The sequence below is a fragment of the Sporobolomyces salmoneus genome (assembly GCF_050403485.1).
Source record: "Sporobolomyces salmoneus JCM6883 DNA, S_salmoneus_JCM6883_v1_ctg30, whole genome shotgun sequence".
NCBI lineage: Eukaryota > Fungi > Basidiomycota > Microbotryomycetes > Sporidiobolales > Sporidiobolaceae > Sporobolomyces > Sporobolomyces salmoneus.
Window position 1 is genome coordinate 16,985 of NW_027481133.1, and position 11,755 is coordinate 28,739.

An 11,755-nucleotide genomic window follows, 5' to 3' on the forward strand; every position below is an offset into this window, starting at 1 on the left:
CCACCACCAAAATCAAAATGAATCCGTTCTTCTTTCTGTCTCGGATGTATCAATATCTTCCTTTCTCTCCAGCAGTCTCAACACTCTCTATTGTTGCTTTCAACAGGCTTTTCTTCTTCTCTATTATCGTCGTATCGTTCTCTTCCTCTCTCAACAGCAGTATCACTCTATCTCTCACCAAAACTTGTTCAATCGTCTCAACACGCAAAATTTACCCCTCTTCTCATTCTATTTCCTCCCTTCCCATTGTCCTTTTATCTATCGCATCAACTGCAGCTTCCTTCGTCACCCTGTTTATTTCGTTCCTTCTCCCCTCCGCATCTTGTCTCCCCTTGCGAAATTGCGAAACAGTGTCAACCACTTCACTCTTCTCGGTCACTTGTCTCATTGTTTGACGAGCGACCCTCGCGCCAAGCGAACGTGGCGGAGGAAGTTGTCTTGCAGGTGCGTGATGTCCACCCTGGACTTCGCGAACAGTCGAACTTCTCTGCGAAGTTTTCGAAATCTCTCTCTCTGCCAAACCCTTTTCAACTTCACACTGACCTCTGATTGAAGCTTGTCACGACTCGATTCGGCACCCTGAGCGTCTCTAGCAAAACGTCGGGCAGATTGGAAGAATCATCGATCATCACTCGACTTTTGAGCTTCAACTTGCCTCAACACACCAGCTACGACCCTTCGTGCCAGCGCATAAGATCTCGAACATCAGCTCTAGCTCTACCTCGCCTCTCCGAGCGTAGCGCCGTCGATGCCTCCCTCGCCTTTCCCTTCGGCGATCACCTCCCCTCACGACCTCTACAAGCAAAAGCGAGACTTCCAGAGACCTACAGTACTCAGGTGAGCTCTCTCATAGCGTTGTGAGCTGGTCTTAGGCTCAGACTGACGACTCTTCCCGTTGATTCTCCCCACTTCTCTTCTTCACCTCTCTCCTCTCTCCGTCCTCGCTCTCTTACCTTCCAGTCGATATGCGATCCTGGGCTTCCTCTCCTCTGGAACATACGGTCGAGTCTACAAAGCTCGAATCCGACAATCTTCGTCGCTGGACTCTCCAGCCGGTTTACTCGGAACTCCTTCAGCTGCGACCCCAGGCAAACGACTCAAGCTGGCGCGAGAAGATGGAGAAGAAGAAGGGGAACTCGTCGCGATCAAGAAGTTCAAGCCAGACAAGGAAGGAGAAGTCGTTACTTATACGGGAATCAGTCAAAGTGCTTGTCGAGAAATCATGGTCAGTTTCGCTCTTTCTCCATCTCAGTTCAGTCAGAAGCTGAGGGCAATCACTACATACGCCCAGATTAATCGAGAAATCTCGCACGAGAACGTCACGGCGTTGAGGGAAGTCATGCTTGAGGAGAAGAGCATTTATCTTGTTTTCGAATACGCCGAACATGACTTCCTCGTACGCAAAGCGGTCTCGCTCTCATCCAGTCAGCTCTTCACGACTCTGACCCTCCCGTGACCATATAGCAAATCATTCACCACCACTCGACGACCCGAAGTCAACTACCTCTCGGAGTCCTGAAATCCCTTCTCTGGCAACTCTTCAACGGTGTCTCTTACCTCCACGACAATTGGATCATCCATCGAGATCTGAAACCTGCAAACATCCTCGTCAACGAGAAAGGTCAAGTCAAGATCGGAGATTTGGGTTTGGCGAGGTTGTATCAAGAACCGCTGCAGAGTCTCTACACGAGTGATAAGGTGAGTCAACTCCGGGTCAGCAGTTCTCGCTAGGATTCTGCTGACCGAGGTGTAGTGTACTTACACTATAGATCGTCGTAACGGTTTGGTATCGATCACCTGAACTTTTACTCGGAGCTCGTCACTACACGCCCTCGATCGATGTGTGGTCTCTCGGATGTATCTATGGCGAAATGCTGGGACTGAGACCGATGTTCAAAGGAGAAGAAGCCAAGATCGAGATGGGAAGTAAGAAAGGAGGAGTGCCGTTTCAAAGAGACCAGATGAGTCGAGTGATTGAAGTACTCGGAAGCGTCGATCGTAAGTCTTTGACATTGGTACGGCTGTGTGAGTATCCAAGACTTACTGTTTCGAGCGAGCAGCGAAAGAATGGCCGAGCGTGACTCAGTTACCTGAATACCCGCAGCTCTCCAGGCTCGACAAGTGCGTGACGCTCGTGTTCCACTCATCATCTCGCCATTATTGCTGACCCTCGACCTCCTTCGCAGGTATCCGAACACTCTCGGACCTTGGTTCAACTCTCGTTTACCCCGAGGCGCTCCTCCGAGCCACGCTTTTGACTTGTTACAACAACTCTTGATCTACGATCCGACGAAACGAATGACGGCTCGAGCTAGTCTATGCCACGAATGGTGGGGTCAAGATCCGAAACCTCACGTCAAGTGAGTTTCCTCTTTTTTTCTCTCGGACTCGTCGAATCAGGAGCTCACGCAGTTACACCAACTGTAGCGCTTTCTTGGATCTACCGCAAGGCATCTCGTACCCGAATCGACGAGTATCTCACGATGATACCGATCCGAAAATGCAGAATTCGACGCTCGGAAAATACGGAGGATCGAATTATCCTGCGGCGAGTGGTGCAGGAGGAAGGAAACGACGTTTGGAAGGCTAGATGACCCGGGTGTCTCTCGGCTGTACAGAGGGTGTTCCGAGGAGTGTTGTTGTATTTCTCTCATTTTCGTACCTCTTCCTGCAGTGTCCATTGTTTGTCCATTTCTATATCGAGTCTCTATTGGCGTCTACCTCTCATCACTCTATATCTCTACCCGCTCGACGACGACTCGTTCTCGCTGGAAAGGGTACCGACTCCTCGTCGAGGATGGGTTTTGCCTCTTCCGACCGATGCGCGACGACCCGATGACGGACGATAGAGACGTCGATGTTCCTTCTCAGAGTATGCTGTCGAGCTCGAGTCCTCCGATCCCTCATCATGTTCTGTCTCTGACGACGATTCGGCTTTCCCCCAGCTCTCCATCTCTCGATGTCTCTCCTTCCTCAAAACCTCGAGCGCTCGCCTTCTTCGCTCAGTGCTCGTCATCCACTTCTCATTCTCCTGTCGTTCCGGCTCACTCATCTTGTCCCTCATCGCCACCTCGAACGAACTCCACAACTTCGCTTCTCTCGCCTCGAGCGGATCAAGCTTCTGCCAAGCGACTCTACGCTTGTTCATCCAACTCAGGGAACTCGATTCTTCTGTCCACTGGCTCTCGAGGGCAAACGCCTCCTTTTCGACGAGATCGAGCTGTCGACGAAGTTGTCGACGAGCGTTTTCCTCGACCTCTTTTCGAAGTCGAGCTTGGTTCGACGGCAGCTTGTGGTCCCCGCGGAGGTCGGAGAGGTGTGAAGGGATAGAGGGGATGAGAGAAGTGTGCAAAACCTGTTGATGGTTCTGAACGATCGCTCGCTCTCCGGTACTCGCCTTGAGAGGTGATTTGTCATCTTGATACATCCAGTTCGGGTCACTCCAAAGTCGCTTTCTCGAGCTCGGGTTGTTGCGATAGAGACGATATAGGACGAGGAACTGCAGGAAGCTAGTCGAGAGTCAGCAAGGGCTGAAGGTTCGAATGAGCGAAGAAGATATTGACTTGCGATCACATCGCTCGTGAGCGCACAAGCGAGATTCGTATAGTATGGAGCTTGAGCTGGTGCGGTCTCCAGCGTGTGAGAAACGGCAGCGATACTCTGGGCAGCAATCGAGTATAAGCTCGGATTATTTCGTATGTCGACGCTTGAAAGAAAGAGAGAGACTCACGATCAAGATTGTTATATTTTGAAGAACGAGACTCGCAAACATGAAAGCTGCCAAGGACGAGACGCTCTTGCTGAGCTGAATACCGATGAGTTGATGAACTCGAGGGTAGTCTAGTCGCAACGAACGAAAGTGTCAGGACGAAGATAAGGGAGAGCTGAGCGTTCTTGAGGGGAACTCACTGTAGAGAGCAGTTCCAATCCATCCTAGCGCCCATCCTACCCACTCAGCCAGCGTACCGGGGAAAGGAGCGAGTTCGAGGTTTGTGGTCTTTCGATTCTCAAAATCGACCTTGAACCAAACGATCATCATAACTACCGTGACTAGCTGTCAGAAAACGAGAGTCAGTACGGCACGACTTGTAGGACGTAGAAGAAAGGCCGCAACGAAGAACCCGGTAAAATTGAACGATTTGCCATCAGCCTTGATCCAACCTTTCTTCGCCTTCGACCTGACCCGCTTCTTGTCCCGAGGTACCTTCTTCTCAATACTTCGCTGCTTATAGGTACTGCTTTGATGCCTTGTCTGCGAACGTCAGCGAGCGTTGGCCAAGGAGAGAAGAGGAACGGAACTGACCGACTGGTTTTGTGACCCTTCTCCAGATCGTTCGCTCGGTTAAGCAACGACTTGACGAATTGAGTATGTTCAGGATCGTTTGTGGGAGGGTCAATCGTGTATGCCGGTTCGCGGTGTGTTGTAGTGACGAGCTGACTGATAACAGGTTTTCGAATTCGAGCCTTGTAACGGCCAGTCAAAGGGACATAGCCTCGGTAGTAGAGTTGTTGAAGCATGATGATTCTATAGGCCCAAATTCGCTCGTCAGCTACGCCTTCGGAGTGAAAGAAAGACGAACAGAAAGGCTCACAAACTCGACACTGCGAAACAGATCCCACTCGCTTTCTGCGTACTGAGTCCTCCGATAGCGAAAAGACCTATCGTTTGTGCGATATCTCCGACGAGCCACATCGTCAAGAACTGGAAAGATGGACCATCTGTCGCCGAACCTGAAGTTAGCGTTCATCCTTCAGCTCATGCGGGATCGTATCTCCTCACCTTGTCCTGACTTCTCCTCGTACAGCTTTCCGATCTGCGGCAAAGCGTACCAGAGCGAGAAACCAACTGCGAAGGATTGAGCGTTTGTCAGCGGAGTTCACTTTGGTCGTGCGAGAGCGAGAAAAAGACGCGACTCACACGATAAACGTCCACAACACGTGGACACTAGATCCAACGTCGAGAGCGGCATGCTTGAGAGAGTCCGACTTGCTGGGAGGAGAAAGAGCAAAGAGCGCGCGCCTGAGCCGCAGAATACCAAAGCACAGACCTCGAAGCGGAGTAGAACCGGAGCACGTCAGAGCACGAACGCGCAGCAGCTTGTCGGTGACGAAGTTGAAATACTCACACAAACGAAGATTACAACAAGCAATAATGTAAAATGGAACGAAACAGAAACGAAGAGAATCCAACAATTCTGACGCGACTCACCCGGTCACTCCCTGACTAGATGAGTTCTCTTACTTGTGAGGCATTCGATCGAAGATGCTCGGCGCTTCCTCCATACCGTCTCCGACCACTTTCGTTTCTTTCACTTTTCTCTTGACCGATTCCATGATTTCGTTGACTGCCGACTTGTCGAGATCGTCTCGAGCCTTCATGAGTGCTTCCGTGAACGCCAACTGAGGTCCATACTTTCTTCGGAACGGCCAGTACTACACACAGGCAAAGGTTGAGAGTCAGTAGCGATCGGAACGAGAAAGAGAGGAAATAGCTCACATCGAGGAAGACCATCATCTTTGAAGCGCTCAACAGCGTTAACACACTCTCCAACACGTCAAAGTACCCTTCCAACTCTTTCTTGTTCTTGTAAATCGAGAAGAATTCGACGCTCTTATCGATATCGCTCCTCATCTTGTCGACCGCTTTCGGCATCTTGATCTTGCCCGCTTTCTTGACGCTGACCAAATACGTGATCAAGAACGTATCCAACAGATCCTCAATCAACAGGTCGAAGAGGTTCGGATTGAGATGAGTTTGATAATCTTCGACCATGTAATCCCTCAGCGTTTCGACGATTTGTCCCATCGGATCTCCTCCCTCGGCGTTATCCTGATACCAATTCGATTGGAACAAGTTTTTCGTAGCGGGTCGAATATCGTTGAATACGACGTCGATCAAAACTTGAACGCAACGTTTCGCGACGTCGAGGAATCCATCCATCGCGTCGTTCAGTTTGTCGGCAATGATCGTCTTGTATTTCGTCGAAACGAGAGGTTCCAATCGATTGTTGAGAGCTTCGGTGAAATCGGCAGATTTGATCTGATCGTTCGCGAGCGCCATAACGTATTCTACGAGTCCTCCAGGTACGACTCCTACCGAGGTGTTGCCTTCTCCCGCTTGAACTTGTTTCTTGTATTCCGAATCGAGCGTCTTGATCCATTGACTCTGTACCGACCTCATTACTCGATGAGCCTCGTCGACGACTCTCGATAATACGGCAGCTTGATTCGAATCCAGCGCGAGGTCGACTTGTTGGTTCAACATCTGGAAGAGGATGATCGCTCCTTGCATTCCGTAATATCCATCGGCGTCGACTTCGGGAGGTTCTTCTCTTTTCGTAAATTCTTCCAATTCAGTCTTCATCAAGTTTTGAGTCCATTCGTCCATTCGAGTCGAGATCAAGGAGAGGTAACTGTCGATCAGGTTCGAGTCGTTTCCGTCGAGGAGAGGAGGGGTCAACCATTCGGGAGGGATCGTGAGTTCTTTCGTCATCGTTTTCGAATATTCTTTCGTGAATTGAGACAGTCGGAGGAGGGTACCGGGATCGGGAGAGGTTTTCACGTAGGAGGCGAGGAAGTCGTAGAGTGCCTTGTGATACCCTTTCACGCTGAGAACCGGAATGGACGACGGGCCGACGGGAGAGACGGAGGAACCGGAGTCGAAGTGAGAGAGCGAGGGAAGAGGAGCGAAGGGGACACGATATAAGAGTCAGCAGCCGACGGCGGGGAACGAAGAGAGATCTAGAGGGGACGGGGCCTACTAGACTTGAAGAATCTGCCGAATCGAGAAAACGAAACAGAATCAATACTCGCTTCTTTCGACCAAAGAGACACGCGAGCTGCTCACCTTCCAATCTTCGGGAAACTTGTCGACCAAATGTTGCTGTACGAGATCTAGATCGTCGTAAATCCATTCCAACTCCTCCAACCAAGCGACTCCATCTTCCCCGGCTCTTCTGAAGCTCTTCTCAATCTCCGTCTTACACCCTTCCCTGATCTGTTCCAACACTTTACTCCTATAATGTTTGATCGTCCTCGCATCGGCATGTAACGATCTGAACCTCGAAGCGACGTCCAAGTTTCCCGATTTCTTAACCATTCGAATCGCGATCGCTTTCTGATCCCTCGCTCCTTCGACCTCTGCAATTTTGCACAGTTTCACCGCGACACTCGAGTTACCCTTCCGTGTTAACGCTAACAGCTCCCTCGCGAGTCGAAAGTAATGAGCTTCGAACGCTTCGATCGTTTCCCCCAACCTTTCGAAGTATTTCTCCAACACGTCTACCGTCTGTTTCGCTCGTTCCGGAGTGAGAGCCGATTTGTTCGCTTGAGCCAAGGTTTCGTTTCTGAAGGTTTCGAGTTCGGTGAGGTGGTAATGAATCGGTAGGAGGTTTGGGGAAGGGCCTAGAGGATCGGAACGATCTTGGGAGAGGAGAGAAGAGAGATGAGATAGTCGAGAATACATGGAACGGAGGGAGTTGACCATTTCGAGGGTTGAGGTGAGTCGACGATGAACGATTGAAACTTCGACGAGTTTACCGAATCCAGAGATTTGGGAACGTGGGTCTCCCATTTGATGCTCGACTTCTTTCAAGCCTTCCCGGAGTGACTCTAGCCCATTCCGAGCCTGCTCCTCAAGCGAAAGAGGGTGAATTCTCGAGACCAAGTGGGAAGAGAGGAAGAAGAGGAGGAGAACTGACATCTCTCAATCCGGTTAAACCCTGCTTGACTAGATCGACTTGCTCTTTCGCTCTCTGTGCGAGGGTTTGTTGTAACTGAGTCCGTTCCTTCTGTATCCGTTGACGCAACAAGGGAACTCGAGTTAAACTTGGCGGAGTCGAGAGGTGTTCTGCGATGGCCGATGCTGCCGTAGTCTGATTCGGGATCACACTAGCCATCCTAGAGCGCGTTAACGACCTCCAAGGCTTGTCGTATCGAGTGAGTTTAGGTCGCGTGTCGTTGTTTAGAGATGAAGAATGAGTTTGGCTCTTCCTTCCCTTCCCTTCACTCCCATTGATCCATTTCGACATCCAGACGTGTAGACTACGGCTAAAGCCTCATCGGACAGCCAACAAGAAGCGCAAACCCTTCCCAAATCCTCGACTCCCCACTAGCCCTCTCTCTCACGACTTCACTCGAGCCCGCTCTCTAGCTTTATGATCTTGTTGCGTAGTGTGAATCCACGAACACTATTAGCATCGAGATCCATCATCATGTCTTCCCCTTCCTCCTCAACTCTCCGCCAGCGGTCGACTCCCTCGAGTTCCTCCTCTTCGTCTACTTCCCCTTCAGCATCCTCAGCACCGCACACGCACTCCCACGGTCTCAGTCACTCTCATTCTCACGGTTCCCACACGGAAGAAACCGCCGTCCTTTCGTCCGCGTTCTCTTCCCTCCGTTCGCCTTCCTCTCTCGATCCCGGTTCTCGAATCACTCTCATCGGTCTCTTCTCGAACGTCGGTTTAACCGCACTCAAAGGAGTCGCAGGGTACTTGTTGGCGTCCTCGGCGTTGTTGGCAGACGCGGCGCACTCGGGGAGTGATTTAATCGCGGATGTAGTCACGCTGGCGAGTTATAGAGTGGGGAGATGGAAACCTACCGAGAAATATCCTTATGGTTATGGCAGTGAGTACTCCTCTGAATCAGCTCTCGAGTGGTGATCAAGAGCTGAGTCCGGAGCTGCGTCCTCAAAGAATTTGAATCTCTTGGTTCTTTGGTCGTTTCTTTCCTCCTATTCGCAACCGCTGCAGGAATCGGTTAGTCTTGCCTTCATCGTACTCTGGTGTATGTGCTAACTCGCTTCTCTCGCATTCAGGTCTGCATTCCTACCATCACCTCCTCCTCTCCCTGTCGACTCTGCCTCAAATGCCCGCCGACCTCCTCGCATCTCTCGATTTCCTCCCTCACGGTCACTCTCACGGACCTGAAATAGATCCAGAAACCGTTTCCGCAGCAGTAGTTGACGCTCGAGCGATGTGGTTCGCCGCGGGAAGTATCGCCGTAAAAGAATGGTTATATCGAGCTAGTCCATCATCTTCCTTTTCTCCCTCGCTCTCACCAGCTAGACTGACAGCCCTCGTGTGAGTGTAGCCTTGAAAGTAGCGAAACAAACTCATTCGAACGTACTCCTCGCGAACGCGTATCACCACCGTTCGGATTCCCTCGGATCTCTCGTCGCACTCCTCGCGATCGGGGCTGCTCGAATCGGGTTCCCAATGTTGGATCCGATTGGGGGATTGGTCGTTGGTGGAATGATCGCGAAACAAGGATGGGACGTTGGGAAAGAAGCGATTGGGGAATTAGTCGGTGAGCTCTCACCCTCTGCCTCTCTGCATTAAATAAATTGGTGAAAGTCTAACCTGAGGGTGATCTACACGTAGATAAATTGAATGATCCCTCGCTACCACCGAAAATCTATGAAACTGTCGCTTCTTTACGAGATCCTTCCCTTCCACCTCTACCTCCTTTCTCTCTCGTCCCCTCCGAATCTTCCTCCTCCTCTCACTCGCACTCTCACTCTCACCCTGCCGGCTCGTCTCCCGCAGTTGATCCCGTCTCTCCCTCCCAAACTTTCCCGATCCTCTCAATCCCCTCGATCCGACTCTTCGCCTCAGGCCCAACTCTCCTCGTCGATATCTGGATTAACCTCCCCGCCGACCTAACGATGAGGGAAACGGAGAAAGTGATCAGAGGAGTCAGTGAGAGGGTTAAAGAGGTTGTTGGCGATCGATGTAGAGAGGTTGTGGTGAGGGTTGGGAATGGGGGAGAGGTAGAGAAACGAGGGGATTGAGCGAGGAGTTCTGTCGTGAAGAACTGTGTGAGGAGATGAATCGCTGTAAATTAGATGGAGAAGGATTCGAAGTATTGAAGGGTGATACCCGTTAGAATGCTATCTTTATTATCTCTCAAATCACTAGACGACTGTCGGCTCGGTTCAGAGAGAGTCAAGCGGATAGAGAGGGAAGGAAGTGATTACAGAGAGAGGTAAGTAAGGTTTTTCCAACGAGCAACAACAGAAAAAAAGAGATATTGAGAACAGGAAAAATGATATGGAAAAAAAGACCTCGAAGTAAGAAGAGAGAGAATATGCTACATGTGAGGCTCGTAATGGCGCTGGGAGAGATGAGGGAGAGAAAATGACGGAGATGCGAGGATTTTGGTTTAGGCAAGTGGATGCTGAGGTCGATCGTTATGGTCTGAAGATTCCTGCGAGTCGTTCGCAGGTGTCGTATTCGTCGTCGGCGCTGAAGACGGTGTCGAGTCTGGAACAACGTTCTGTGTGTTTCGTGTCGAAGTCGAAGGTTGAGCGTTCTCATTTTCGTTCTCAATCTCGCTCTCCTCGTCCTCCTCGTCTTCACTATCCGTTTCATCCTCCTTGACCCCATCCGCAACCTGCAAAACTTCTTCTCCCTCCGCTTTCTTCTTCGAATAAACCGGCAACCCCAATCCTTCCTCCCTCTCCCTCTCTCTCCTCCTTCTCTCCCTCCTTCGTTCCCTTCTAACTCTCCTTCGTTCCTCTCTTTCCCTCTGTAATTGTTCCGCTGCAGCTTGAGTCGCATTAACGTTACTCGATCGACTACCAGCTCGATTCCTCCCGAACGGAGAGGTCAACAGACCGGCATCGGAAAGGGCTCGTCGAATCGCTACGTCCCCGCGCCAACGATGGGATTCGTTTTCTGCTGCGAGGGTTTGTGCGGTAGCTTGTTGAGAGGGAGTCGATTGACTCATTGCGCCTTCTGAGTTCGAGGGAGAGTCGTTGGCGGGTGTAGTCGGGATGGATGTAGAGGATACTTTGAATCGAGAAGAAAAGCGGGAGAGGAAAGAAGGGCGAGATTCGACTGGAGGTGGTCGCAAAACCGCGGGAAGAGGGGGAGGAGCAGAAGTTGGGGGAGGGAATGGGTTCGACGATGCGTCGTAAGCCGGTGGTGGTAGTTCTGTCGGGTTTGCACCGTAGTCTCGTTCCTGCAAGTCGACAGTATCGGTAGAATACGTCCCCCTGTCGTCTCGAAGGTCTTGAGGATGAGGTTGGCGTCCTCTATAAACCTGATTCCGAACTCCTAGGTTTTGCTCCCGGTGTAACCTTCGAGCTCTACGGACGAATAGGATGCGAAAAACGGTAGAGAGGGCGAGGATAGCGAGAATCACGACGATCGCTGTGGAAGAGAGAGAAACCCACGCTCAGTTTCGAGTTGGCTCAAGCAGGCGGGTGAGGGAAGTGTGTGACTCACCATACTTCCATAGAGCATTCCTCATGTCGCTACTGTCATTCGATGCGGAACTTGACGAGGCGGAGGCGGAAGTTGGAGATGAAGTCGGAGATGAGGCGGTTCCCGTACTCCCATAGAGTGCGGGAGACTCTTGACGTGGTAGTAGCATCTCCTGCTACCTTCTCCTGTCGGTGTGGTCGATCCGGAGTGAAAGGGAAGTGGAGAAGATTGGAGTCGCCTCACTTGGCGTTTTTCGCAATCATTTCATTTCGAGGTTGCGAAACGCATTTTCCTCTCGAGGGAGTCGTCGATACAGCGAGAGAGAGAGCGATCCGAACGAATCGAGAACACAACGCTTGCTTTGACAAAAGGAAACAGAGAAGATTGCGAAACAACGAGAAAAAAACTGGCAAAGACGAGAACAGAGTAAAGTGAAATGCGAACTTGTGTGTGCTATCGAGCGAGAGAGAGAGAGAGAGTACGATGACGTGAAGAGCGAAAGGCAGAGGAAAAGGAAGAGTCGAAGAGATACAACGTGAAGGGGGAAG

At 51.0% G+C, this 11,755-nt stretch overlaps 5 protein-coding genes across 5 annotated transcripts; 2 read left to right on the top strand and 3 right to left on the bottom strand.

Annotated features, from left to right (window-relative positions):
• Positions 1-748: 748 nt before the first annotated feature.
• SSN3 (cyclin-dependent serine/threonine protein kinase SSN3) lies at positions 749-2,590 on the top strand (the record flags this gene model as incomplete). Its single annotated transcript, XM_076632747.1, has 8 exons — positions 749-837; positions 961-1,225; positions 1,292-1,396; positions 1,465-1,698; positions 1,770-1,998; positions 2,061-2,121; positions 2,187-2,360; positions 2,428-2,590. 8 exons carry the CDS (start codon positions 749-751, stop codon positions 2,588-2,590), a joined length of 1,320 nt encoding a protein of 439 aa, XP_076487193.1.
• An 847-nt stretch (positions 2,591-3,437) lies between these two features.
• Positions 3,438-4,970, bottom strand: JCM6883_001163 (PQ-loop repeat-containing protein; the record flags this gene model as incomplete). The annotated part of the gene is made up of 9 exons (XM_076632748.1): positions 3,438-3,499; positions 3,564-3,660; positions 3,731-3,840; positions 3,910-4,054; positions 4,115-4,235; positions 4,304-4,525; positions 4,593-4,719; positions 4,781-4,846; positions 4,919-4,970. 9 exons carry the CDS (start codon positions 4,968-4,970, stop codon positions 3,438-3,440), a joined length of 1,002 nt encoding a protein of 333 aa, XP_076487194.1.
• Positions 4,971-5,238: 268 nt separating this feature from the next.
• On the bottom strand, positions 5,239-7,898 carry SEC6 (SNARE-binding exocyst subunit SEC6; the record flags this gene model as incomplete). Its single annotated transcript, XM_076632749.1, has 5 exons — positions 5,239-5,433; positions 5,498-6,608; positions 6,762-6,775; positions 6,848-7,627; positions 7,701-7,898. The coding sequence occupies 5 exons, from the start codon at positions 7,896-7,898 to the stop codon at positions 5,239-5,241; spliced, it is 2,298 nt and encodes a 765-aa protein (XP_076487195.1).
• A 258-nt stretch (positions 7,899-8,156) lies between these two features.
• On the top strand, positions 8,157-9,790 carry JCM6883_001165 (cation diffusion facilitator family transporter; the record flags this gene model as incomplete). Its single annotated transcript, XM_076632750.1, has 5 exons — positions 8,157-8,625; positions 8,694-8,756; positions 8,816-9,025; positions 9,091-9,306; positions 9,381-9,790. The coding sequence occupies 5 exons, from the start codon at positions 8,157-8,159 to the stop codon at positions 9,788-9,790; spliced, it is 1,368 nt and encodes a 455-aa protein (XP_076487196.1).
• Positions 9,791-10,161: 371 nt separating this feature from the next.
• JCM6883_001166 (uncharacterized protein) lies at positions 10,162-11,376 on the bottom strand (the record flags this gene model as incomplete). The annotated part of the gene is made up of 2 exons (XM_076632751.1): positions 10,162-11,153; positions 11,229-11,376. The coding sequence occupies 2 exons, from the start codon at positions 11,374-11,376 to the stop codon at positions 10,162-10,164; spliced, it is 1,140 nt and encodes a 379-aa protein (XP_076487197.1).
• Between the last annotated feature and the right edge of the window lie 379 nt (positions 11,377-11,755).